The 25,308-nt window shown below is 45.9% G+C and overlaps 1 protein-coding gene across 1 annotated transcript; it reads right to left on the bottom strand.

Annotated features, from left to right (window-relative positions):
- Positions 1 to 513: 513 nt before the first annotated feature.
- Positions 514 to 21,868, bottom strand: thbs2a (thrombospondin 2a). Its single transcript, XM_062519610.1, has 23 exons — positions 21,731 to 21,868; positions 21,264 to 21,332; positions 20,413 to 20,966; positions 19,876 to 19,960; positions 16,855 to 17,054; positions 14,790 to 14,930; positions 14,554 to 14,647; positions 13,608 to 13,778; positions 11,631 to 11,807; positions 11,108 to 11,281; positions 10,214 to 10,341; positions 9,971 to 10,123; positions 7,881 to 8,099; positions 7,028 to 7,135; positions 6,630 to 6,789; positions 6,027 to 6,145; positions 5,083 to 5,317; positions 3,543 to 3,770; positions 3,043 to 3,314; positions 2,699 to 2,796; positions 2,251 to 2,390; positions 2,086 to 2,116; positions 514 to 1,759 (listed from the first exon to the last, which is right to left on the bottom strand). The coding sequence occupies exons 2-23, from the start codon at positions 21,325 to 21,327 to the stop codon at positions 1,756 to 1,758; spliced, it is 3,555 nt and encodes a 1,184-aa protein (XP_062375594.1). The 5' UTR covers positions 21,328 to 21,332; positions 21,731 to 21,868; the 3' UTR covers positions 514 to 1,755.
- Between the last annotated feature and the right edge of the window lie 3,440 nt (positions 21,869 to 25,308).

Here is a 25,308-nt window from a genome sequence, read left to right as displayed (position 1 = left end):
TTAAGTGTGGTTTGATTGCTAGCATGCAGGGGCTTTATTCTCTGAATGAGGACGGGGATGCAGCGGGGGGCCGAAGCGATGACTCATCTGTTTTCCTCCCATTGATGCGAGGCGAAGGACCAGACAGGCCATCTGAATCCCATCACCAGCAGCCCGTGATGGAAACCATTTTCCATCTCGAAATCCACGTTCACTTCCTCCTCGTTTGGTTTGTATATGGCAATGTTGTTTTTAATCAGTGTGGCAGCTGACACTAATTTGTCTTTGTGTGTGTGTGTGTGTGTGTGTGTGTGTGTGTGTGTTTGTGTGCTTATGCTTTGATATGTGGGCACATTAGTGTGTTTGCATTTGTATTTAACGATTTTCTAACCACAGTTCAATAAGCTATTGGTGATAGCTGCATCAACTTGGGACCAATTAACGGGGTCAAGCGGAGATGAAGAGTTTTCCATAGCTCTCTCAGAATAGCAGGTTCCCCTGTAATGACTAACAACACCACAGAGAAAATGGTGTATGAAACATTTATTTATGACAAAAAAATACTTCCTGTGACAACGGCATACTTTCTTACACACATTTAGGTGGGAAAGGTGAATCTAACAATCAAGTTCAAAAACGGCTTTTATATCTGTGCATTATACAAAAGTATCACAAAAAAAATATGCTTGCTTATCATTACACATACAACACAACAAAAAAGTTGTAGAAAATACATATCAGATTCTACGCTTGACAAAAATAAACCGAAATGCCCAACTGCATTTGATTTCTGGGTGAAATTTCTTTGTATTGCTTATATTTTCTTTTTTATTTTGCTTGACACTTCAATAAACATTGGCTTCGTGTTTGCAGAAACAATGGAATAGGTCTGTATTTTTTCTGTTGCACGACAATAGTGAAATTTGTCAGTGTAAACAAATAAATAATTATTTACAATCTCTAGGGAAAATAAAAGCAAACCAAGAAACAAGACATTACCCCATTCAAAGGCAGGAGTCACATAAATAATTTACAAAAAGAAATTATAATACAATCTAAATATAAACATCTTTCCCCCAAAAGGTACCTACAACGCTCGAAAGTCTATGAAAAGATCCCTCTTAAAATATAGGGATGTATTAAGACCTTTAAAGAACTAAGTCAAATTGAAGTGGGAAAAAAAACAGAACCTCAACTGACAAAAATGCATTGAAGATGCCAAAAAATACCGTAGCGACAATTCAAAACAAATATCAAAATTGTGCAAGTTTTGCAATTTGGCTTTTGCTAAATCCTGAAGTCTGGTAAGTTGATGGCTGCTTTTTAAACTTAAGCAGCTCTGTGTCATTGGATGGAAAACGTTTTGACCGAACATAGCGTCATCATCACCATAGCGTCATCATGACATCATACTCAGAGCTCTCTTATCCTTGTCAAAGAAAGAAGATAGGAATTAAAAAAAAAAAAAACAATAACTCGTTTACTCGTAACATTTACGCAGAGGCCTGGTATACGTACTGTTATGCACGTGTACAACATAGTGATACAAAGCACTAAAGTGGTTCTTTGAATATGATGGCAATGTCAGCTCATGTGTTTGTCTTCACGTCACAGGCCTTAGGTGTTCAACAGCACACACCACAAGCTCTCAGTTAGAGATTCATCATGATGCTCGATGCTCAATAGATACAGACTCTGAAGATACACGTTGAAGTTCAGTCCGGATGGTGGATAGTGACAAGGTGATGGTCCTTTGTAGTTTCCATGTTGACTCAGTTATCTGTTATGGAACAGAAGGAGAACAAAAGGCACCCATTAATGATCTGTACCCATCACTTCACAGCGGCTGGGAGACCCATGACACGGACAGCAAGACATTGTGCACTGTGCTCGACAGGACAGACTGCAGGCAGTGATCGCATTATGGCATTCACACTGTCACCCAACATTGTTAGTGACGTGGGTGGCGTTTTTTAACCAAACAAAGACATCATTCAGTGCGGTGTTGAGGCATAGTGACGCACAAAAAAACAAGCGTGAGTTATGGGTGGGTTATATTACATTACAGCAGAACACGTTCAGAGCCCATTGTTTTGTTTTTTTTACCTGAAGAACACTGAGGGCAAGTCTGGGTTATCTGCAATACGGGGAGAAGGTTTAGACATTTACACATTTACAAATCGTCACATCCTTTTCCCCCCGCCGTCCTCTTCAACCCTGAGAGGCATTGGAATGTCATTGTGCAATGGAAAATGGAGAACTATAACTCACCTCGGCACTCGTATTTCAGATCGGAGAAGAAGACCAGCTCTTGGGAGAAGACAAACAGACCTAACCGTCCGCCTGCGAATGTCCTGTCATAGACAGGTCCTGAGTCAGCCATGATCTGTTTGCCTTCATAAACCACCACCCTGGAGGGAAGAGCAGAATCATAATGAAGCACAACTCAACATGAGTCATTTCAGTTGGGGGGGGGGGTTCCGAGTTTTTACGGGTCCGAGTTTTTACGGGTACGAGTGCCCGCGGGGACCCAGGTTCGAATCCGGTCTGCGGTCATATCCCGATCCCACCCCATTTCTCTCTCCCACTTGTTTCCTGTCTACCTCTTCACTGTCCTATACTAATACAGGCAAAAGGGCCAAAAAATATATATACATATATTACATATATATAAAAAAAAAAGTATGAGTGAGAGATTTTGGATGGAAGTCTACTGTACCTGATGAAGCCAGTCTTTGGTCTGTGGATGAGATGCCATCTGTAGGCGGTGTAGTCCTTCCAGCCGATGTTCTTTGGGTCGTGCCATAGCGTACGCACCTAAGGCAAGCAGAATGGAGAGGGCTGAGCACACACAACCTGCTAGCTGTGTTATTGCAAAAGAGCTCACAACCTTTGCTGTTAAGTAGCCCTTAATGCAAATAAATCATGTTAATGCTCTCTTTATGTAAAGATAATCAGCATAAGACGCATAAATAAGTTGAACTGAAACACATTCAAAATTGAGCTTGTGTAACCTCTTGACACGTTATGTTGATGTATGATGTCATCTAACGAGACTCTCACCTGTCCTGCTGTGTCTCCCGTGTGCCACAGGGCGTTTCTCAGGTGTTCGCCCGTACCTGTGGTGGAGTTCACCACCTTGAGGGAGACTCCCGAGATGCCAAAGGCCTTGGAGGGCTTGTCCTCCCAGTAGGTCTGCGTGATCTGCTTCCACATGACCACGTAGAAGCGGCCGCTGGACTGGTAGCCAAACACGAACCCGGCGTAGTCGTCGTCGCGGTCGGTGTTGACGTAGAACGTGCCGCTGAAGTCCACCGCGTTGAACTCGTCGAAGCCTGAGAAAGGTAGAGATTTTTTTTTTACGGAATTCCAACCAGTCAGAGAAGTGTTCCATGTGCAACCCAAATTACACCATCATGTTTTAATCCAGAGCGATTTAAAGCGGACTAACTACAGGGACACAGTGGTGGCTCAAACATCCTGCAGGTATATTTCCACTTGGAAGCCCAGATCCTTAATGACTGGACCACCACCACCCTAGACCAGACGTGGAGAGGACTCACCGACAGCAATGCCAGGGTCAGAGTTGGCGGTCTGCACCAGCTCTTTGCCTTGGTGCCGCACCACCCAGTTGGGGTCGATTTGCGTGGTTCCTTTGGGGTCCAGATGCACCATCTGGAACTTCCTGAAGTCCGTGCTGCTGATGCCGTCGTTCTCTGGACACGCGTCGAAGATGTCGGGGATGCTGTCGTTGTCAAAGTCGTCTTTGCAGGCGTCACCTCTTCCATCACCTGTGTTGGGGACAAACAATTGCATATTAGGTAGGTAGATCCCACGTGCCATTCATGCATCAGTGTACTCAACACAAGATCTTAAATTCAAGGTCAACATCTCTTAAAAAAGTTCAAGTTGAAGTTGACTGGTATTTAGCAGACATTTCTATCCAAATCAACATGGACGCGCAGCAGCGGGTTCAGGTATCAAACCCAGGTAGACTGATTACCAGGTGGCTATGTTCCCCCTGCTCCAGCATACCCATTTGACAGCAGGTGCATTGAAATGATTCAATTATGATATGGAAAACTTGAGGAATAAGTGAGAGTAAGTTATTTAGTCTCCACATTCACAAAAGTCAAAACCCCAAAGCAGTCCTCCCATTCACCTAAATATTTCCTTTGTCTCATTTGTTTGCCTGCCTCTGTGTGACTTTAACTCCCATATGTCGATACCTCACTATTTTCCTTCCCACAGAGTGATTTTTCTCATGCGCGGCACAAGGATAACTGTTTTTTTTTCTTTCCTTGAGACATATTTAACCTACTGAGCGAAAATATTCCACTAAACGACCCAAGTTTAATACTCAGCCTTGGCCAAGCGCAACAAGTAATCTCAGGCCTCTTTTCATGGCGTGACAACTTCCTCTGATACATGTAACAGTCTCAGAATGTGAGGTCTATTAAAAACAGACCTATGGCCAGCATAGAGAGAGAGTGTGTGTGTGTTTGTGTGTGTGTGTGTGTGTGTGTGTGTGGGGGGGGGGGGGGGGTAAAAAGCAAGGCAAAGCAGCCGTCCACTCAGAGAGGGCAGCGTGTAGTGGAGTTTGCTCAATAGAGGAAGAAGTAAGTAGCTTTCCCTCGTGCACTTTGTTATTGCACAGGGGTACTGGCTTGATTCTATCAAATAAACACTTTGTGATGAGGTGTGAAAAGTACAAGCGCATCTGGTCTGTGGGGTGCAGATGGGTGGAGGTAGAATATGTGTGTGTGTGTGGTGGGGGTTTGGGGGGTTGGGGGGGGCGGGGGTGCAACCTGTTTCCATTTACCGGCCCAACCACAAAAACTTCAGGTAACCCTGGTGAAAACCGGAGTAATCATGACACACACACACACACACACACACACACACACACACACACACACACACAGACACATGTATATGGCCCAAGGAAATAAAGGCTTATGGTGCAGGGGAAGGACCAGCTGTTGAATTGTGAGTTCATGTTCATGACATCAGGAGAGTTTAACTGTACTACGACTGGTAGTGTGTGTGTGTGTGTGTGTGTGTGTGTGTGTGTGTGTGTAGGTGTGTGTGTTTGTGTTTTACCATCAGAATCCAGCTGGTCTTTGTTGGGTACCAGCCTGCAGTTGTCCTTGTCATCAGGAATGCCGTCGTTGTCATCATCAAAGTCGCAGGCATCTCCTTTGCCATCCTTGTCGTGGTCTGCCTGGTTGGCGTTGGCTACATAGGGACAGTTGTCCAGGTTGTTCTGGTGACCATCCTCGTCAATGTCCTGGTTATTGTCACACGAATCTCCAACCAAATCGTTATCTGTATCAATCTGTAGCACAGAGACAAACTCTGGTTAACCATCCGCCACTAAGTGTGTTCAAGGCCAGTGCAATACAACTAAACATGAAGAATTTATAAATCAGCCAAACATTTTCCAAAAATTCATTCAAACATTCAAATGTGGGGCACCATACAAATCATTATCTATAGGCTACAAACTTATATTCACATTCAATATCAAACATTTTGTTTTACAATTAAGCAATATGACAAAGGTGAGAGGCAGGTTGATGGAGGATCTCCTCTCCTCGTGGCATTGATTGGGCAGTAGGCATGAGGACAAAGATCATTACTAGCACTAGAGTCTGATATTCACACTCTGAATGGGATTGTGTCAGCATGTCACTACTCATGCACCGTGCCTCTTGTCCAATCAGACGTTAGTAAATCATTTGAAAGGATCGACTTGTTGCACTGCAGCGAAACAGCAGTGGCTGTGGTATTCATAGTCAGGTTCATAATGTCCAGATTTTAAGCTTTGTGGGAATTTTTGTGGGATTTGCTAAATTATAAATTTTTGGAAAGGTCATTGTATAAGGAGTCAGAAAATCAATGTTTGAATTTGCTCAGATGTCTATATTCGGGGATTAAAGCAAATTGTTATTGCTAAATAGATGTTTATAGCTGTCTATTGATAACTCAATCAATGATCTTTACTGGCACTGGTCAACCAGTGGGACTCCAGTGGTGTGTCTGACCTGGTCGGGGTTGTGCAGCAGGGGACAGTTATCACACTGGTCTCCCACGCCGTCCATGTCTGTGTCCTTCTGGTCAGTGTTGTACACGTACGGGCAGTTGTCCTGCTCGTTGAGGATCTCTGCAGCACCGCGCCGGAGAAAGAGAGAGAAAACAGAGAAGGAAATGGAATTGGGGCCACTGAGAGATGGTGCTTGTCCATGCCTGTTGTGAGAAGAGGCCCGTGCTTCCCCCTTAGACAGCTCTATAAATCCAGGAGCAGGAGCAGGGCAGAGCAGTTGGGCTGTCAGGCCGACCATTAGCCAAGAGAGACGGATGGCTGATCTGAGCCAAGTAATCAAATACAGCTCAGTCTCATCAGTAAACATGTCAGGCTGGGCTTTTAACATTTTGACTTAGTGTCCAATCAGTATAAACCGGGAAAGCCACACTGACAAACAACACTGGCAAACATGGAATGACTTGGCACTCAGGAAAGGGAAAAACTCAGTGGTGGAATGACTGAATGTGCTACTGGTTCAATAAATCTTTCTGACCGTGTCTGATAGACATAAAGTACATATATTAAACAGAACAACAACAACAAGAATAACAACGCTGAATACCATCTCCATCGATGTCCACTGCACAGGCGTCGCCCTCCCCGTTGTTGTCTGTGTCGATCTGTGCCGGGTTGTGCTCGTAGGGGCAGTTGTCGCAGCGGTCACCGACGTCGTCTTTGTCATGGTCAAACTGCCTGGGGTTGTACAGGAGGGGGCAGTTGTCCTGTGAGGGTAAAGAGAAGGAAAGGGTGGATTGAGACATGTTGTATTGCTGTCATGTTTGAAAGTATGGAGGACGTTTTATTTTTGACAAAAATGAAAACTCTCTCCTTCTTCCTCACTCACTCTCACTCTCAATGTGTGTATATATGTTTGATGGTAAAGTGTATTTTGTGTGTGTGTGTGTGTGTGTGTGTGTGTGTGTGTGTGTGTGTGTTTTAAAGAAAAACATCCATCCTCACTATCTCATCCAGGATTCCATCGTTGTCATCGTCCTTGTCACAGGCGTCTCCCTGCCCGTCCTTGTCAAAGTCCTCCTGTCCAGAGTTGGGCAGGTTGGGGCAGTTGTCCTGTGTAGATGGAAAACACCTTCTGTCAATCATCCTATTTATGTTCATGACACATATTGATGATATCTGTTCACGTGTAAATGGTAACATTTAAAAACTGTCATCCGTGTTGATATAGGAGCATAATGCACGTTTGACTTTCACTTGCTGTCACGGTTATTAATGTTAGATGATAATCACATCAGCTGTCTGAGAAGTAGGTGAAAAAGAATTTATGACATGCTGTCGTGGGCAGGGAAATGTTAGGACATGTATGAACACATTTTTGATCAGATTTAAGTATTTCACTAGCCTAGAAATCTAGACGCCCCTAGCGGCAGCAAATGTAATTTGGCTGGCGGGGCAGTCTAGGCACGATCCATTGAGCCAGGGAGCTGAGAACCCCCAGCACCAGCGCCCCAATCACAGCGTGTATAGAGTCGGTGGGTGGGCTTAACATAATGGTGACTGACATGCGACCAGAAGTTGCGACGGTAACGCATCCTGTTATTTGAAAACAAGAAGATGATTCATTTAGCGTTATCCTATTGCGTGGAGAGGGAAGGTTACGGTCTACGGTATCTTGATGTGGGTCTGGCTCGTCAGGCTAGTATTTCACTGTACTACAAGTCATGTTCAGGGCCTTCAGATAAAGTCAGCCTCAGAATATCCCCTTTGGCACCTAGACTGAGTCCCAGAGGTTTGCAGGCAAAGCTTTCATTAGGACTTAATGGGAATAGTAAGGGGGAGGGGGGGGTGTCCATACCTTCTTGCAGTGGTAGGTGGCATTGGCACCGCACACAAGGTTCTGATTGGGCCATCCATCCAGGTCAGAGTCTTCGCCGCAGATGAAACCGTCGCCGGCGAAGCCGATCTTGCACTCGCACTTGTACATGGGGTTGCTGAAATGACTGAGGTAGATGCACTCCGAGTGCCTGTGGCAGCTGTGGGTTCTGTCTTTGCAGGGGTTCTCCGGCTCACATACCTGAGAATGTATAGAATGTACTGTATATGAACATATAGCAGATGGGCAAGGAAAATAACAGCACAGCTGATACTACTGTACACTGTTACTAATGTAGCCTATATCTAAATTAAGAAATGTGTGTGTTTGTCCTAGAGGGCATGGCTTCAGTATGTGCCCCTCCGATCAAATACAGACGCTTTACATTCTGTTCTATTATTAGCTAGAGGTCACAGTTTTCATGTTTTCTGTTACAAAAGTAAAATGCAGATAATGTGGTTACACGCATTAGCACACATAACACATTTGTTCAGTTTTCCAATGAGATGCAGATCCTTCGTCTTGGCGTCTATTACGGTTCGATCTGGTATCGATCTAAACAGATGTTTTGGAATGTTTGCACGCTGACGCAAGTGCATCAACTAGCATTATCTGTGTCCGCATCAATGGCCCTCCTCCATGATCTACGCACTCGTTTTCTGAACACGGCTGCCTTAAGGTTCACATCGTGACCCCCCTCACGGCGAGCAGCGCATACTTGGAGCGCTGCGAGTGCGAGAGCAGCCGAGCGTTGTTGGACCCCAGCTCTCCTCTCTCCGCAGAGAGTTTCCATTTCACCCCCTCAGAAAAGCCCACCAGCGAGAAGTTACCCAGAGTGCCTTTCATCCGCAGAGTGAGATCAGGGCACACCACTGCCAGCTATGAGACAATCAAACACCCCAACTCAACCCCCCCCCCCCCCCCCCCGGACCCCCCCAGCCAGTCCCCAATCAATTTGGATCACCCTGCGGTGGCACTGGATTAAAGTGCTGTGGGAGTGTGGGTCAGCGATGAAGCCATGCGTCCCTGCTTGATTATGCAACGTGTGAGTGTGAGGGGAAGCGGTGAGTCAACTTTCCAGGAAAAACGGATGAAATTGGTTGTCGATGGGATCAAGAAACGGAGACGGAGACCGGAGGGGAAATGGGCGCAAATGCCAGGGCCAATTTGGACGTCTTCGCTCAAGCACACTTCAACAGCCCTACCAACAGGGGGGATCGGAGGACACGAGACTTTTTGGAGTTTCGGCCTGAGATATGGAGCCGTTCCAAAACATTTGGTGCAAGGTCAAGATCTATGTTTACTCCTGGTTAAGAACACACATAATATCAACTGTCACGTCTCTCAGTTAAATTCAGAATCTGAGAGCTTCCATCACTAACAGAGACACAGGGGATGAGAGGAGGGAGAGTGAAGTTGACAGACAGATGTTTGCCGTTAGTGTCGACCAAACACCAGCGGTGTGGGCCATCTCTCTCTCTCTCTCTCTCTCTCTCTCTCTCTCTCTCTCTCTCTCCCTCTCCCTCACTGCATGATTCATGGTCAAGGCGTGCCGCGAGCACGTGTCCACTCACTGGCCTTTCACATCTCTCGCCGCCTCACACACGCACCAGCAAGAATGAAAAGACGCTAAATGCCCACAGCTGCTAATTCCACCGGCCATAAATATACAGCCTGTCACACACACACACACACACACACACACACACGACGCCTCAGGACTTTGAAGAGCAGCAAAACAGTCACAGTTGAGGGTCCCCTGCATGACATTAAATGCCTTTAAGGAAATCCTCTGCCGTAAATTTCAGTTGACACGATACAGTTCACCCTCCTAAAGTCAAAAGCTAATTTCCATAAGCCACCATGGCCACAGATGTATGTCTATTGCTAGATTTAGACGTCTAAGAGCTGTAACGTTTGACCCAGCTTCTTCCAGGATCTGTGCAACTGTTGTGTAAATAAATCGGAGCTTAAAATTAATTTGGCAACTGCAGGGAGACAAGGGGGAGTCTTACGGCTACTGTGAGGAATTTTCTGCATGTACGGTTTATCACAAGCTTTTCCTGACTGACCTGTTTGTTTTTCTTGGCGGCCTCTATACCCATACCGAAGGGTTGAGTGCCCTTGTATCTGGGCGGACAGGGCAAGCAGTGGAATCCTGGGTTGGTGTTAATGCAACGCTGGGTTCCCCCCACGCTGAAGCACACATCGGCGACCATGTCACACTGCAGAGGGGGAAAAGGGATGATTAGACTTCATGTTGAACTAAACATTCTTCTCTGGTTTATCTGCAGGAGTAAGTAACCGTCTCGTACCTCATTGACGTCTTCACAGTGGGTTCCGTTGCCGCGGAAGCCGACGGGGCAAGGGCCGCACTCCCATGAGCCATCGGGGGCGCTGTTGCAATCCACGCCACCAAAGCATGGGTTGGAGAGACATCCATCTAAAACACACACACACACACACACACACACACACACACACACACACACACACACACACACACACACACACATACACACACACACACACACACTCATTTCATTTTCAATTTCATTCCATTTATTTATTTAACAGCACACTATCAGATGCAGTAGATCATCCACAGCTCTTGGATCCGTCTGCTCACTTGAAACCTGTTGATGCCTCTAAGCAGCCTCATCCCTCTGTGTTTCGCCACACTTAGTGTTTGTTTATCAAGATTTATTCCCCCTTAATGGCCAAACTCAACACACTCCCTTCTGCAGTCCTTTAACACAACCGCAAATCATCAGTCCGTTACCCACGAGAGCTGCTGCAGGGCCTGACTTGACATAAGGAATCCTGCATAAGGCGGTGATCACACCGACACACTTTTTTTTCAGCGCCAGGTGCTCTAATTCACTTGTTTCCCTCTGGAACAATGTAACTTGACCGTTGCAATGCGCTTCGTGTTTATATGAGGAAGACAAAAGCAGACAAACACACGTGAGGCTCTTAAACACGTGAGGCGCTGAAAGTGAAGAATAGCTCAACTTTTGGTCGTTCCTTGGCCACCTGTCTTAGCTAAGTCAGAGAGATAGCCGCTAAGCTATGCATAACGTATCATAGCAACAACATGTACACAATCAAATTACAAAAAGTGTGTCAGTGTGATCACCACCTATAGGAAGCTTGCATAAAGGAGAATGGTGATGATGATGATGATGGTGATGATGATGAAGACCTACCGATGGGGCAGTCTTGTTTGTTGCAGGCCTCGTTGTCCTTGAGCTCGCCCTGGCACCTCCTGCCTCCGTACTGGGGTCGGGGGCTGTTGCAGACACGTGTCCGGCCCCTGGTGCCGCCGCCGCAGGTCAACGAGCAGACTGCCCATGGAGACCACGGGCCCCAACCACCATCGACTGAAACACAACACACGCAGTTACGGTAAGAGACTCTAAGGAGGGAGTTCAGCTAATCTTATGGTTCCACATGTTATCTACGCCAAGGCACATTCAATTGGCCAAGCTTAACTTTATGGTGCAGTAAACCTTTAGCAATTTAGATATTAGATTAGATTTACATATTAGATGAGATACAAAATAACAATCACATATTTTTTACTTCAAAACACATTCATGGCATTTTTGACTAAATACGGTGGTTGTTTGAAGCAAATCATTAAAATGCTAACAAAAGTTGGACTGCATGGTGAACACAGGTCTAGGGGTCAGTCCATGACCCCCTCCTGCAGCAGCGACGTCCACTCACTGGGACAGGGCTTGGCTTCGCAGCGCTGCGTCTCTCGGCCGCTGCCCTCGCAGTCCTTGCCCCCCAGCTGTGGCACGGGGGCGTTGCAGTGGCGGATGCGCGTAATCTGGCCCTCGCCGCAGGTGACGGAGCACGATGACCACGGCGACCACAAGCTCCAGCCGCCGTCCTGACGCACTGCAGAATCAGAATCAGACTCAGAATCAGAATCAGAATCAGCTTTATTGGCCAGGTTTGCGTAACAAACAAGGAATTTGACTCCGGTTAATCTACAGTATACTGTACATTTACAAATAAATAGATGCTATGGGTGGCAAGAGGCAAGAAACAAACACACAGACACGCAGAAATCAGGGTGTGATTTTTAAACCCTTGTAGAGGCTTGTGTCTACAAGCTTACAGATGTCTTAAAGTCTGTCAATCATCAAGGCGGAGAAAGATCTGTGAGATTCACACATCTGTCCTTCACACAGGAACACATGAACACATGAACACATGGCATGCTTGTTCTAACAACTAAATGGCGTTATGGCTTTGAAAAACAAAATGGCTTTCTAGTTTTGCACATGTGGTCATTTAGAATGCTAAATAAACCCCCTTAATCCTCTTTGCGCAGAGAGGACTTTGTAAACGTAGAGCAATCTGGGCCCTTGCCTTTGCCAGAGTTTGGAAAGTCATGCTGCCTCGGTCCACCACAAGCGAACAGGCCAGAAGGCATCAATCTGCTTGCTTTGGTGAAGCCAAACGCACGCATGAGTTACTGCACTTTCACGTGGCAGAGAGCGAATAAGTAACATTTTATCACCAGCACATTAATAATTTCCACCAGGCAGTGGGGGGAAAAAAACCCTCCTCAGAGATAAAAAAGAACAGCATAACCAGTACGGACAGAGGCCTCTTTTTCAGAGCTGACATAGGCGCTGCATACCTCCATGGAGGCCTTGACCTTCACTTCCCTTCCTCTACTCTCCCCCTTACAAAAGCACGACTCAAATACTTCCAGTGCTCAGCACTACACGGAATTTAGAGGCTAACTGCTGTCAATTTTCCAGCTGCTCATATTATGATAGCCAGCACTCATTACACTAATTACCAAACAGCTCTCCTTTCGCCGGGCACACCTAGAAACACCAACACAAACACCAGGCGCAGGACCAGAGGGAAGTACCCCCCCCCCCCCCCACCACACATACACACACACACACACACACACAGACACACACACACACACACACACACACACACACACACACACACACACACACACACACACACACACACACACACACACACACACACACACACATCCAAAATAATGGAGGAGCATGCCTATTCAATGAGCGAAAACACAGGGAATGATCTATTCTTCGGCTAAAGACATAAGGCCTCAGCCACGCTAATGACCCTTTAACTAGCCTGTAGTTAACACCTGGAGGAGAGAACACTGGCACATCTGCACTCCTAAAAGATGTTTATTTGATGCAGCCCAGAGAGATAGCACACACAACTCTTCTTTATTTGCGTTGGCCGACTGGCTTGTTTTGGATCCTAGCTCAGCTGCCCTTGGTTACACCCCATGGTGTGCAAGTAATCAAGGCCTTTCTTAGCCTTAGCTGGCTGTATAACTGCTAATGGTAAGATCTTCGATCCTGACAAAAGGTTGTCGATATTTGAGTGTAACGGCCAATCAAATGCACCCCCTCCCTTCGTTGCTCATGACACAACACTGTTGATTGGCTGATGCATATGCCACTTAGTTTCCCATTTATGGAGACGTTTTCAAGCTTTCAACACTTTGAACCAACAGCTCGAGGCACATCAGACGAGTGTGGAGAATGTGTCATGGACTACAGCCAAGTGCTGCCCCCACGGGCAGGTCAGTGCCCGGTGACGTGGTTCAGTCAAACCCCCCCACCGCCCCCCACCCCCCCAACCGGCCCCCACCCCACCGCCGCCGCCGCCGCCGCCGCCACTCACCGCGACTGTCACACTTGGCCAGCTGGCACTTGCGGGTCTGGATGGAGGGCCCGCTGCAGGGGTTGCTGGTGGCGTCGCACGAGCGGCCCCTCTGCTGCGTGCCCGTCCCGCAGGTCACCGTGCACTCCGTCCACTCCGACCAGGGAGACCAGCCGTCCTCACTGTCATTGGCTGCTCATAGAGGCAGAACAAGAGAGACAAGAGAGAGAGAGAGAAATAGGGGGAGAGAAAGATATCACAAATGAAATGACTTCTCGCCATCCGCACTGTCCTTCATTACTCAAAGACAGAGAGAGAGAGAGAGAGAAAAACAGTGAGACAGAGAGACAGAAAAAGACAGAGAGAAAGAGAGACATTCAAAAATGAAGTGACTTCAATCTTTCCAAACAAGCTCGCATCTCCGCCTCCTGTTGCAACAATATCTGCTCCTGCCACTCCCTCCCATTCCGATCGGCTGTTGGAATGCTCGGAGAAACGGAGAATTAGGGAGGGAGACGGACACCGGCCAACATGTTTTGGAGCACTGGGCTCCGCGATGACATCATCTTTCTGAGCCCACAGTGACCACTTCATAGGGTGGAAGCTTTTGGTTTTGGTGGTTAATCCGGCGTAATAAAATATGCGGTCTGTCTTTAAACGCAAACTGGGCTTCAGAACAATACCAAGCGCTCTATTATTAAAACTTAATAAACCTTGAGTTATTCCATTTGTGTGCAGTTTGGGCTGGTGCTGGGGTTTTTGTGACCGTATGTGAGCGTGTGTGTGTGTGTGTGTGTGTGTGTGTGTGTGTGTGTGTGTGTGTGTGCGTGTGTGTGAGAGAGAGAGAGAGAAAGAGAGAGATTGAATGACTGAGAGGATGAGTCAATAATTGAGTAAGTGTTTGTGTGTGTATGTGTGCCTGCATGTCTAGCATTTGTGGTCTCACACAACAAAAGGAGCCACTCACGCAAACACACGGGACAGCACTCTCCGTCCAGGAAGGTCGGGATGGCGCAGGCCACTGCTGGACACGTGATCTGGTGACACACGATCTTGGACTCCTGTCCGAGGAGATGACCAAGCCAAAGAAAAAAACAGTGGTTAAGACACCTCCTTGCCAGACCAGGAAGCAAGCCTCCCTCCCATCTCACTGCCTTTTCCCCCCCACCCCCGCGCTAATGTCATCAGTATGCTTGGCCACACCTGGCAGGTACACTTGGTGCAGCTGTCCACGACCCAGTCCTCTTTATCCTCGAACAGACGGCCGTCCTGCCAGCACATGTGCTTCTCCTTGGAGTTCTTCATCTTGCCCAGCACCTCCTTCATGGCTGTGTTTTCCTCCGTCTGGAAGACAGACAGACCCACATATGCACATGCACGCACACATGCACACACACAAACACACACAGACACACACACAAATGAACACACACACACACACACACACACACATACACACACACACACACGCACACAGACACAAACACAGAGACAAGCATGTCATACAAAGCCAAATAAATTTGTTGTTGAAATCCTGCTTAGAGAGAAAGAACATGAGCCTTCAAAGCCAAAACCGTCCAATGCTCTCCTTTCACAGAAAACAGGTCCAAATAACATGACTGAGGCTTTGGACTGGCCGCACACACAGAGTTCTGGGACGGAAAGCTGCAAGGCTTGCAAAAACTCCCTTGGTCGACTCGAAATGTGGCAAGTACAGTGAGATTTCGGGCATGAGCGCTGATGGTTTTGTGTGCAATCTGCACTTTTTCACCTTTGGCCAGGAAGGGGGAGATAAAGAGTTCCTCTGGAGCTTCAACAGACTTGGAAATTGTCAGAACTGACAGACACTGCCAAATTTTTATTAATGTGTGTCTGTGAGAGAGAGAGAGAGAGAGTGTGTGTGTGTGTGTGTGTGTGTGTGTGTGTGTGTGTGTGTGTGTGTGCGTGTATGAAAGAGTTGTGCGTGTGGGGGTGTGTAAAAGACAAAAAAAGAAAGAGTGAGAAGGATTGTGTGAGGCCATAAGCCAAAGGGTGGGGGTGGTTGGATGGTGGCGGCTGTACAGTAAAAGTGTGCCTCTATGCAGATGTCGCCGTGGCTCATTGTCAGGGCAATGAGTGTATGAGAAAGAGCAAGGACATGCTTGTGTGTGTGTGTGTGTGTGTGTGTGAGAGAGAGGGAGAGAGAGGATGAGAGAGAGAAAGAGAAAGCAAGAGTGAAGCTGAGTGTGAGTGTGTGTGTGGGAGAGCGTGAGAGCAAAAGAAAGAGAAAGTGTACAGATGTGGGAGTCAGTGAGAGAGTAAGAAAGTATGTACAGTGCTTGAGTCAGATCATTAGCGTGTGTGTCTCTATGTGTGTGTGTGTGTGTGTGTGTCTGTCTGTGTGAGTGAGTGTGTGTGAGAGAGACAAAGTTCTCTCTGACTGACTGCATGTTCCACCACTCGTGCTGGAAGAGCCTCGGGGACCGGGCTTGCTCAGCAACTCCCCCCCCCCCTTCTCACTCTCTCCCAGGGCTCGTTCCCAGCCTCCCTCCCTCCCTCCCTCCCTCCCTCAGCGCAGAGCAAAGCAGCTCGCCTCAGCGGATCGGAGGTCTCCCAGAGGAAACAGAGCCGCACGAGGGGCCAAACATTACACCACTCCCCTTCCCATCCTCCCTGATAAAACAGGCCATAAAACTGCTCACAGCTCTCTCTCTCTCGCTCTTTCTCTCTCTCTCTCTCTCTCTCTCTCTCTCTCTCTCTCTCTCTGTTTCAGGCCGGGGCCAACGCCACCACTGTTGCTGGACGCTCAGGGGAGCCCCTGCCTGGAAGCTCCAGCCCTCGGGGGCTTACACTAGGCCAGGTCAGGAGTTTACGGTGTCATTCCTGGGGCTTTGGGAGACATGGCGGCTGGCCTTGTACAGTGATGGGATGTGATGTGTCAGGTCAAGTCAGGGTTCTGGGTTTTGCTCTGGCACTGAGGGCTTTGCTTAGAGGGAACTAGAACTGAACGATTTGGGGAAAAGATCTATTTGCGATTTTTCTGACAGATCTCGCGACTCTGACTTGAATTGCAATTACAGAAGAAAGAGGCATAAAACCTCTGCAGTCTGGAGGAATACTCTATTTGGCGATATATATATTTGGTGTCATATGCTTAGTGGAGACGCACACACAGGACGTGTTGGAGAAGTGACAACTACGACTTTCTAACCCAAATATAGTTCCGAGGAACGATGGACAGTGGGGACAGAGACAAGGATGCGTCGGGGAGGAGAAGGAGGACACTCACGACTTTCTGCAGGCCGTCCATGAGGTTGCCCACGATGATGCGGAGCCCCTTGAGCTCCTGGAAGAGCGTGCTGAGCTCCTCGCACGAGCGCTCGCACAGGTCCGAGCTCAGCTTCTGCGTCTTCTGACCGATGAAGTTGGTGGTGATGACGGGACTCACGTCCACGATCTCGGCACTCCCCGTCACCGTGTTCGCCTCGACTGTGGAGAGACAGACAGAGAGAGAGAGAGAGAGGGGGGGGGGGGACATGAGCCGGGGAAAGAGAGGGGGAGACATGAGATATGAGGAAGAGAAACAGAGAGAGCAAAAGAGAGAAAAAACAGAAAGAGGGGAATAAAACACTGAATAAAGAGGCTGAATGAAGTTATTGGATACTCGCTGTATCGACAGCCAGCCATGCTTCAACGTCTACTGTGCTGTGTTAAGCAGAAGCCAAGATGGCTGGAGTCAGCAGAGGACAGCTGAAGCACACAAAGGAAACACACACAAATCTGTCTCCAATGGAAAAACCACACTGACACCATAAATGTCAGATGCCTGTAGCCATTCAGAGTGAATCTCAAGAGCATGGCGGAGGCCAGGCCGATTTATTTATTTATTTTTTTTGCAATTCTTGTGAACTTCACATCGGGCCAAAGTTGAAGCGACACCCCACATCACCACCACCCGCACCACCACCACCCCTCACCCCTCAAAGTCCTTGCTGAACTGAACAGCTGACACACAAACTGTGTCAGTTAAGCAGTTGTCTGGCAGGCTCTGAAGAGCATGTCTATGGCTTGCATCCATCACTATGCAGACTAGCCCCAGGGTCTAAAGACTGAGCTTCATTCCCTGATTTATGCACCCTAGAGGCCTTTACAGTCAAAATTAATACCAGCATATCACATCTGTCTGTGAAACCTGATGCCTTTCATCTTCATAGCTCAATCCAGACACCAGAGTCTCATTATTACTGTGATGGCTAAATATCACTATGGAAATATGCAAACTATGCTTTCTGGGTTAGAAAACATCCATAGCAGTTTCTCTCAAAACAAAAATCAAATAGATTACTATGAGAAAAGCCATGAAATGCCTAGAAAAAAAGTCATTCCTACATAAAGTATGTAGCCATTTGTAACATAATTATATTCCACAATAAATTCACAACATGATACATCATGATCATCGGTATGATCTTAGCATGATCTTTTTACTATCATTTGAGGATTGACATGGTGAATTATAGGCAGCGCTGGAATGCTGGATTCTCAGCCAAAAGGCCCATTAGGTGTCTGCAATCTGCATTTATTTTGGGGTCACTTGAGCATTTTCCTTTGGATAGATGAGAGACAGGGGACACTAAATCAAGCCCTCCTGTTGGCCCAGGATTGCCTTAAGAAGCTCCAGTCTTCTACTCCTGAGGAGTCTGCTGGAATCATTAAAAACAGTTTTTCAATCAGTTTGAAAATGTGTGCGTGCGTGTGTGTGTCTGTGTGTATGTATGTGTGTCTGTGCATTTCCCTGTTTTACCCCTTTCTTTCTCTTTGTTTATGACTCTCTCTCCCTTCTCTCGCTCTCTCTTCGAAATGAATCTTATGCATATCTTTATACGTATTTTATACTCATCCTCCTTTTCTTCGTAGCTACGAATGAGTAAATGCAAAGGGCTAAAAATGTGAGAAGGAAATGTAAAAAGGAAGAGGAAAGTTGTAACATCGGGCAATGCCACTTCAACAGCCTTTCAACCAAAGGCAACGTTCACAAAAAGCCGATGTGGCATGTTTATTTTCTTCTTTATTACTATGACATTTATAAGTTTATTAGGGACTTTTGGGCTTGGGTTACAACTAGCTGGTGCCAGAAGAGAACAACTAGTTCCCACAAGTGTCTAGACATTTCCAAGGCCTGGAAGCCACGGAGACAGTGGCAGCTCACGATACTTGAGCACTGAAAGAGAGCTGAATAACTCACTCTAACAATCCAGCCATAGAGAGAAATGATGAAAAAATATCATTCTATTCACACCCTACAGTGGTGCTGTTTGTTTTGTGTTGTCATGGTGTGCAGGCTCCCTTGTGTGAGCGTGCAAGGGCTCTGGATCCTTAGAGGGTGTGACCCCTGGCCGGGCTGTGGGGGGGGGGGGGGGGGGTTGGGTGGGGGGCAGACCTGAGGAATTGGGATTTAGTGGGGGTATCTGGAACACCACGATAGCCCCCCCATACACACACACTTCTCTCTCCCTCTCTCTGTGTGAGAGTGGCCCAGGGGACTGCAGGGCACAGCGCCCAGTGTGAACTAAGTTCGAACAGTGAGCTGCTAGTGTGAGCTCACACATGTGCATATGTTGTGGTATGAACATATCTGTGCGTGCGTGCATAGGTATGTGTGAGTGTGTGAATGTGTGTTCATGTGTGTGTGTGTGTGTGTGTGTGTGTGTGTGTGTGTGGGCATGTGTGTTTGTGGGCATGTGTGTTTGTGCATTTATGTATGTTTGTGTGTGTGTGTGTGTGTGTGTGTGTGTGTGTGTGTGTGTGTGTGTGTGTGTGTGTGTGTATGTGTGTGTGTGAGAGAGAGAACGAGAGAGCTTTGGTCTCTCTGTCCCCCTCTCACGTTCAGCCACAGAGTGCAGTGCCTCAGTCTCCTGCCAATGCAAATGCGCGTAAACATCTGCATCTCCTTTCTTTCCGCTATGTGCATTGGCTGACCTCACGTCAGTGCTCCAATACTGTTGTTTGCCATAAACCTGATGCAGTACTGTAGGACATTTGCACACATTGAATCGCTGAACGTGAAGATTTCTTGACCCACTTTCCTTTCATGTAAAAAACACATCCAGACATGGAGGGAGGGACATGGACGTTCCACCTCTCTGCGCTCAATGAAGCTGACACACACACAGGAAACCTTAATTGTAGATGAGCTTAGCGATAGCAATAATGCCTCCAGATGTGTCCTTCAGATGCAATTACTTTAGCTATTACAGCTAGGAGTGAAGACACATACAGCTGTCTTAAAGCATTTGAGAGGATGAAATACCTGGCTTTGTGATCTCACAGCCCTTGCTTGTCAGGACGTCCTCCAAGGTGGTGTCAAAGATGAATTTCACATTCTGAAGCAATCCCTGCAAATAAGGCAAAGTTGACAGGAATCAGATGGAGAGAACAACAATGGTCCTTGAAATGCTGGTCGCATGAAAGACACACGCACAAATGACTAGTCCACGCTGTGGAAAATAACTGGGTGATAAAACCTCCAGAATTAGACCATTCAAGCTCTCATTAAAGCTTAATAGGTGTTTAAACGATCTCCAAACACTATTTGAGAGACATTCCCATAAATTTGATGCGCAGTGTTTCCCAGTGAATAGCTGTTAATGGCATACAATAGCAATTGGGTGTGAGGAAATTCAAGGGAACGGTTTTCTTAATGCAAAAAAAGAAGAAAAAACTACTTAACGACCACCTGGACTTAACGGTACCGTTTAACAGAGGTTAGGCTTTACAAAGGCACTTATATATCCTGACAAATACTTATTATGTGAGTTTCTTCCCAGGCTGGAGGCAAAGCGCTTACCCTGAAGTGGTTTTCGCGGATGGAACCTTTGGCCACATACATCCGGCTGCCCTCGGGCTGAAGATGCTCATAGAACGGATCATCCAGGATGAAACTATCGATAAGGGTGCAGCCAACGTACAGGTGCGCATTCTCCCCATGCACGTGCAGCGTGATGTTTTTCCACTGTGAATCTGACAAGTCCACGTCCTCAAACGATACAACATTTTGAGAGCCGTCCACCCAGTATACTAAGTCCAATGTGTTGGCACGACCGTTGGACACAATCTCGAACTGCCGGCGGCCGTTCGAACTCTCCAGTCCGACCAGTGTCCCTCTAGAGGCGCGGTCCTGGCGCATGCTAGCCGCGAATACGAAGCCTTCATTATTCTGGATCTGCTTCAATAGCTGCCGGAGGATCGGCGTGCTAACGGCGGGCAGCTGGTCGAAACGGATGAAGCGGTATGCAGGGGAGTCCCAGTCGTGACCCTTGAAGAGCTTAGCTCCAATAGTTCTGCGGTTAATGTTACTGATGGAGAACAGGTCAAAGACGGACTCATCATCCAGCTCCCCATCTGAGTATGAGAGATTAAGTTCAAGTGTGTAGGTATGAAGGATTATGAACGCTGTAACACTTAACCAGATAATATGTAGGCAAAGGCTTATTGAGTAGCAGGGAGGTGGATGTTATAGACAGACACATATTCAGGTAATTTAACAGAAGATGGCTATTCTGAAACATCCTCGCTATGTCTGCATATTTTCTATAATATGAAACATGAATGAAATGTTACTAGTTTATTATAATTTGATTACTGTATCAATAAAGACAGGTGTTCAGATGAGGCAATCGCATTTGGTTGTGGTTTTACCTTGAGGTAGCGCTGGGGCGCAAATGAGTAGCACTGGCAGTAAGCACAGACCTCTAAGTATCATAACTCCTTGAAAGAACATCAAATATCAGTCATCAGGCATGGTAGCAAAACCAAGAAGCACCACTGTGTTATTTCACATCCTTATACCAAATCAATTGAAATAGCAGTATTCATGAAATGTAGAAAAGCTGTCTGCAGGTAATTTACGGTTGATAAGTAACAATATGACACACTAAGTCAACTCTGGTTTGGATACGCATAATTACTTGATGAAGATTGAAAAAAGTTTCAGCTCAAGATAGCAAAATGAATGATTAAACATACATTTCTGTCAAGTTGTCTGTCTGTCTCCAAAGTAACTTCTAAAAATAATGGACTAATTCCAAATTGTTACAGTTTAAGATCAATATATTAAAATATTACAAGCAGCCCGATATTTGGGTCATTAGGGGATTCATATTTACCTCTTAGAAAGTGCAATTCCTGATAGATTAGGAAACGACTTATACTTGATCCGCAGATTCAAATGAAATAACAGAAAAAAAGTATATTCTTCACAAAAGTGTGACAAGTCTGTCAGAGAAACCACTGCGTTAATCCACTGGGCGCACTATATCCACAGAGGGCTTGAGACACAATGACTGTTGCGCAAATGACTCTGCCTCTTATATGCAGTTGGGGACGACCATGTCAATCAAGTTAAATATGAGATGTCTGGATCTACTGAGGCCGTATTACATAATTCCGTTGAGATAGCGTCATTTGCTCATGTAGTCTACCTGTCTGAGGAGACTTGCACCGGCTCGAAGACCCCCTCCCCTTTACCCTCCCTTCCACGGTACCCTAATCCCACCCCAAAAAACGAACCCTGTCTCATTGAAGGATGCTTAACTGCGCCTTTTGTGGGGAGGAGCTATTCATAGGGAACGTATGTGCTACTTTCTGATATTGTATTGTAAGTATTCCAATTTCCGTGGAATTCTTGGTATACTTCTTTGAGCTGAAATAAAACTGTATTGCGATATGGTGTTAAAGAAAATATGTGTACATGAATAACAGCACTGTGTTTAACGTGTGGTGTCTGTCATATCATGCTTAAATATGTCATCATGTTGCAAGTTATAGTCCTCACATCTTCTCTCACTGGGTGTAAATGTATCCATTTTCTTTGAATATTGTGGTGCGTAAAAGTTGGAGAACGAACGTGCGTTTGGGCTCATATGTAAGATTTTGATTTATGTGGACAACGTAAAACACTGGATGGTCAAGAAGGGCATAGACACATTCACGGGAGACGACTTGTGCCCAGGGAGTCACAAACATGAAGGAGTTAACGGATTTAAGTGAGCTCTGAAATTTTGGGTACGTGCGCATTGCTGGCAAGCCATGTGTGCCTGGAACAAATTATTTCTGTCAGCGCTCCTGCTCGCCGGTTTTGTCAGCTAGGAACGGCTTGTATATCTCACAACGAAAAAGCACATTCCTGGGGATTTGATTTGAGAGTTTGTATGGATGAGCTTCTACAACAATAGTTCAGTTTTTTTGTGCGTCATATGACGCATCGGAAATAGAACGCAGTGTTCATCTAAGTGTTGAAGAGACGGACAGAGACACTCCGGACTAAACTGTCATAACTTTGGTTTGTTTTGGATATTTTGTAAGATTGAATGTTCCTAAAAATAAGAAAATGTGACCCCTTGATTGACTATTTAGTTTAACTTAACAGGGTTTCATTGATGTCAAACGGATGTTTTCGAGGAATTCACTTGAGCCGATGTGTCATATAACAATGTCCATCACCTGTATTAACTTTAATACGATAATCATTGTCATCACAGCTCAGTTAAAGATTGCTTCATGATCAATTAAATCCAATAAACTACGAAGTAGACCACTACACTAACCCCAATAGGTTATCATGCAGGTTTCACATTGTGTATTTTGTCATCAACAGTGTCAATCAATGTAACCCCTCCTACTGACTGTAAATGCATAGACCCATCAGCTTGCATGGTACCCTTTGCTGTGCAGAAGTCAACCTGAAGTTGTATGGAATACAGCTTACTGTAATGCATGCAAACAAAAATAAATGGAATTTCTATGAGGGTCTCAAAACCTCTAACGCCGATCAATCAAATGGCCTGATCTCCTGATTGACCCAGTTACTGGAATCCTAGTTTTCTAAATTTGCCATCTTTGAGCTTGTTTGGAAACTTACCCACTGGATGGGCCAGCTAACAGCATGGGCTCGGCTGTCGCCTGTTGCTAAACAGGCCACAGAGAACCACATTTCAAGCAGATCATAGCAAGCACTGGCTCTCTGAGCGCACTATACTCGCTATGATGAAATGTAAGCTTCTGCATCAAAAAAGGTTCACTCTAAACTCAAATGGTGACCTCATGTAGAGGTTTTATGGTTTTTAAAGAAGAAAGTAGGTTAGTGTGACAAGAGAGGGGGGTGTCTTGGGAGCTCACAAAATATATTAAACCAATAAGTAGAAAATAAGACGATATGTTGTGCTTTCAGGATTGTTGATATTTGGCTCCAGTTGATTTCTCTTTTTTTCAAAAGAAATAGAGCAATAGACAATGATTTAATTGTGAAACCCAACAGAATGAAGTGAAATGCTTGTTTCTGTTAAAAAGTTACCACAAACTGCCTGTAAACATAGCATGCCAACAGCTAAATCACCCCTATGACACACTCCTGGCAGATGGAAAAAGGCTGGCATTTTAACATGGCAGTGAAATGCACACGCAGCTGGAAACATTACATGGTTTGTGTATTAGATCAACCCTAAAAACCTTATCATTGACTCTAAAGGGTAGGATGGAGGCAAGTTGTAAAGAAGAGGTTCATTTTTATTTTAGTTCAAATGTGTTTCCTTTTGACTTATTGACTTGGAATCAATGAGTTAATATGAATGGCATTCAGTGTTCATCTCTTTTATCTGCTCATTCTGTCAGTGATGCAGAAGAGATAGGCTTTTATTTTTATTTCTTCTGTTAACTCAAATATTGCATTGGATTACACTGGAGTCAAATGGTTTGCTACTGAAAACTTTAGTTGCAAGTTTACCAAATACATTTGGAATGAAAACATACATTTTGGCATTAGATTGGATATTTACTCCTGGGGATTTGTCAATTGAACACTGATAAAACAGTGACCTTAGACTTTACATTACTGTAAGGTCCTATGCTTTTAAGTCATAAGTCGTATAAGGGGACTTTTGTTTCGGATTTGTGTTCTTGTGTATGTGTGTGTGTGTGTGTGTGTGTGTGTGTGTGCGTGTGTGTGTGTGTGAGCGTGCGTGCGTGTGTGTGTGTGTGTGTGTGTGTGTGTGTGTGTGTGTGTGTGTGCGCGTGCGCATGTGTGTGTGAAGGTCTGAACATTCACAGACCTCCAAAGATGTCCCCAATAACGGAACCCTCCGCCTTGCAGCAGTTATGTAGTCCAGATCCCTATTTGTCCAAGCACACCTCTTGGATTCACAAATTCTGTCCGCTAGGGTCATCACATGTTATTACTCGACATCATTACACATTACACAACATTCTAAGATACTGTCTACGCCAAAGCATTATCTCATCTTGCGATCACAAGCATGCTTGTGGAACCATATCAAGGAAGCAAAATAACCAATATTTGATCATTGGCGTTCACTTACCCACATGGAGGGAAATTTGTTTATAAACACTGAGATATTTTCTCGCTGTTGCGTTGATTCATATCTTGGCCCAGCCTTTTGGGCAATGTTGCACCGAAGTCAAGCACACTGCCCAGGCCATGAATGCTGTTTACGGGGGGAAGAACCTTAGCACCTGTGGAACACCTCAGTCATCTCCTGTGCGAAAGCACACAACAACCAAGAACAGCAGTACGAGAAACATGTGAGGCACAAAATGAGGCAAGCTTATAAATCATCTCACACTTTATGATGCACGAGGATGAAATGAAACATATATAGCTGCATCTGAACTATCTGTGAAGTATTTTGGACAGAGTTTCAAGGGTGGTGTGGTGGTGGGGGTGCTTTTA

Source organism: Sardina pilchardus, chromosome 18, assembly GCF_963854185.1.
Source record: "Sardina pilchardus chromosome 18, fSarPil1.1, whole genome shotgun sequence".
Classification (NCBI taxonomy): Eukaryota; Metazoa; Chordata; class Actinopteri; order Clupeiformes; family Clupeidae; genus Sardina; species Sardina pilchardus.
Note: the sequence above shows the minus strand (reverse complement) of the source record. Positions and strands in the feature narration are given on the sequence as shown.

Bases quoted from the DNA above. Each gene is read 5' to 3' on its own strand.
- thbs2a (XM_062519610.1), bottom strand. From the start codon at position 21,327: ATGATACTTAGAGGTCTGTGCTTACTGCCAGTGCTACTCATTTGCGCC. The intron at 19,961-20,412 runs GTAAGCGCTTTG...CCTTATTTGCAG, and splicing joins TCCGCGAAAACCACTTCAGG to GGATTGCTTCAGAATGTGAA. The intron at 10,124-10,213 runs GTACGAGACGGT...CCCCCTCTGCAG, and splicing joins ACTGTGAAGACGTCAATGAG to TGTGACATGGTCGCCGATGT.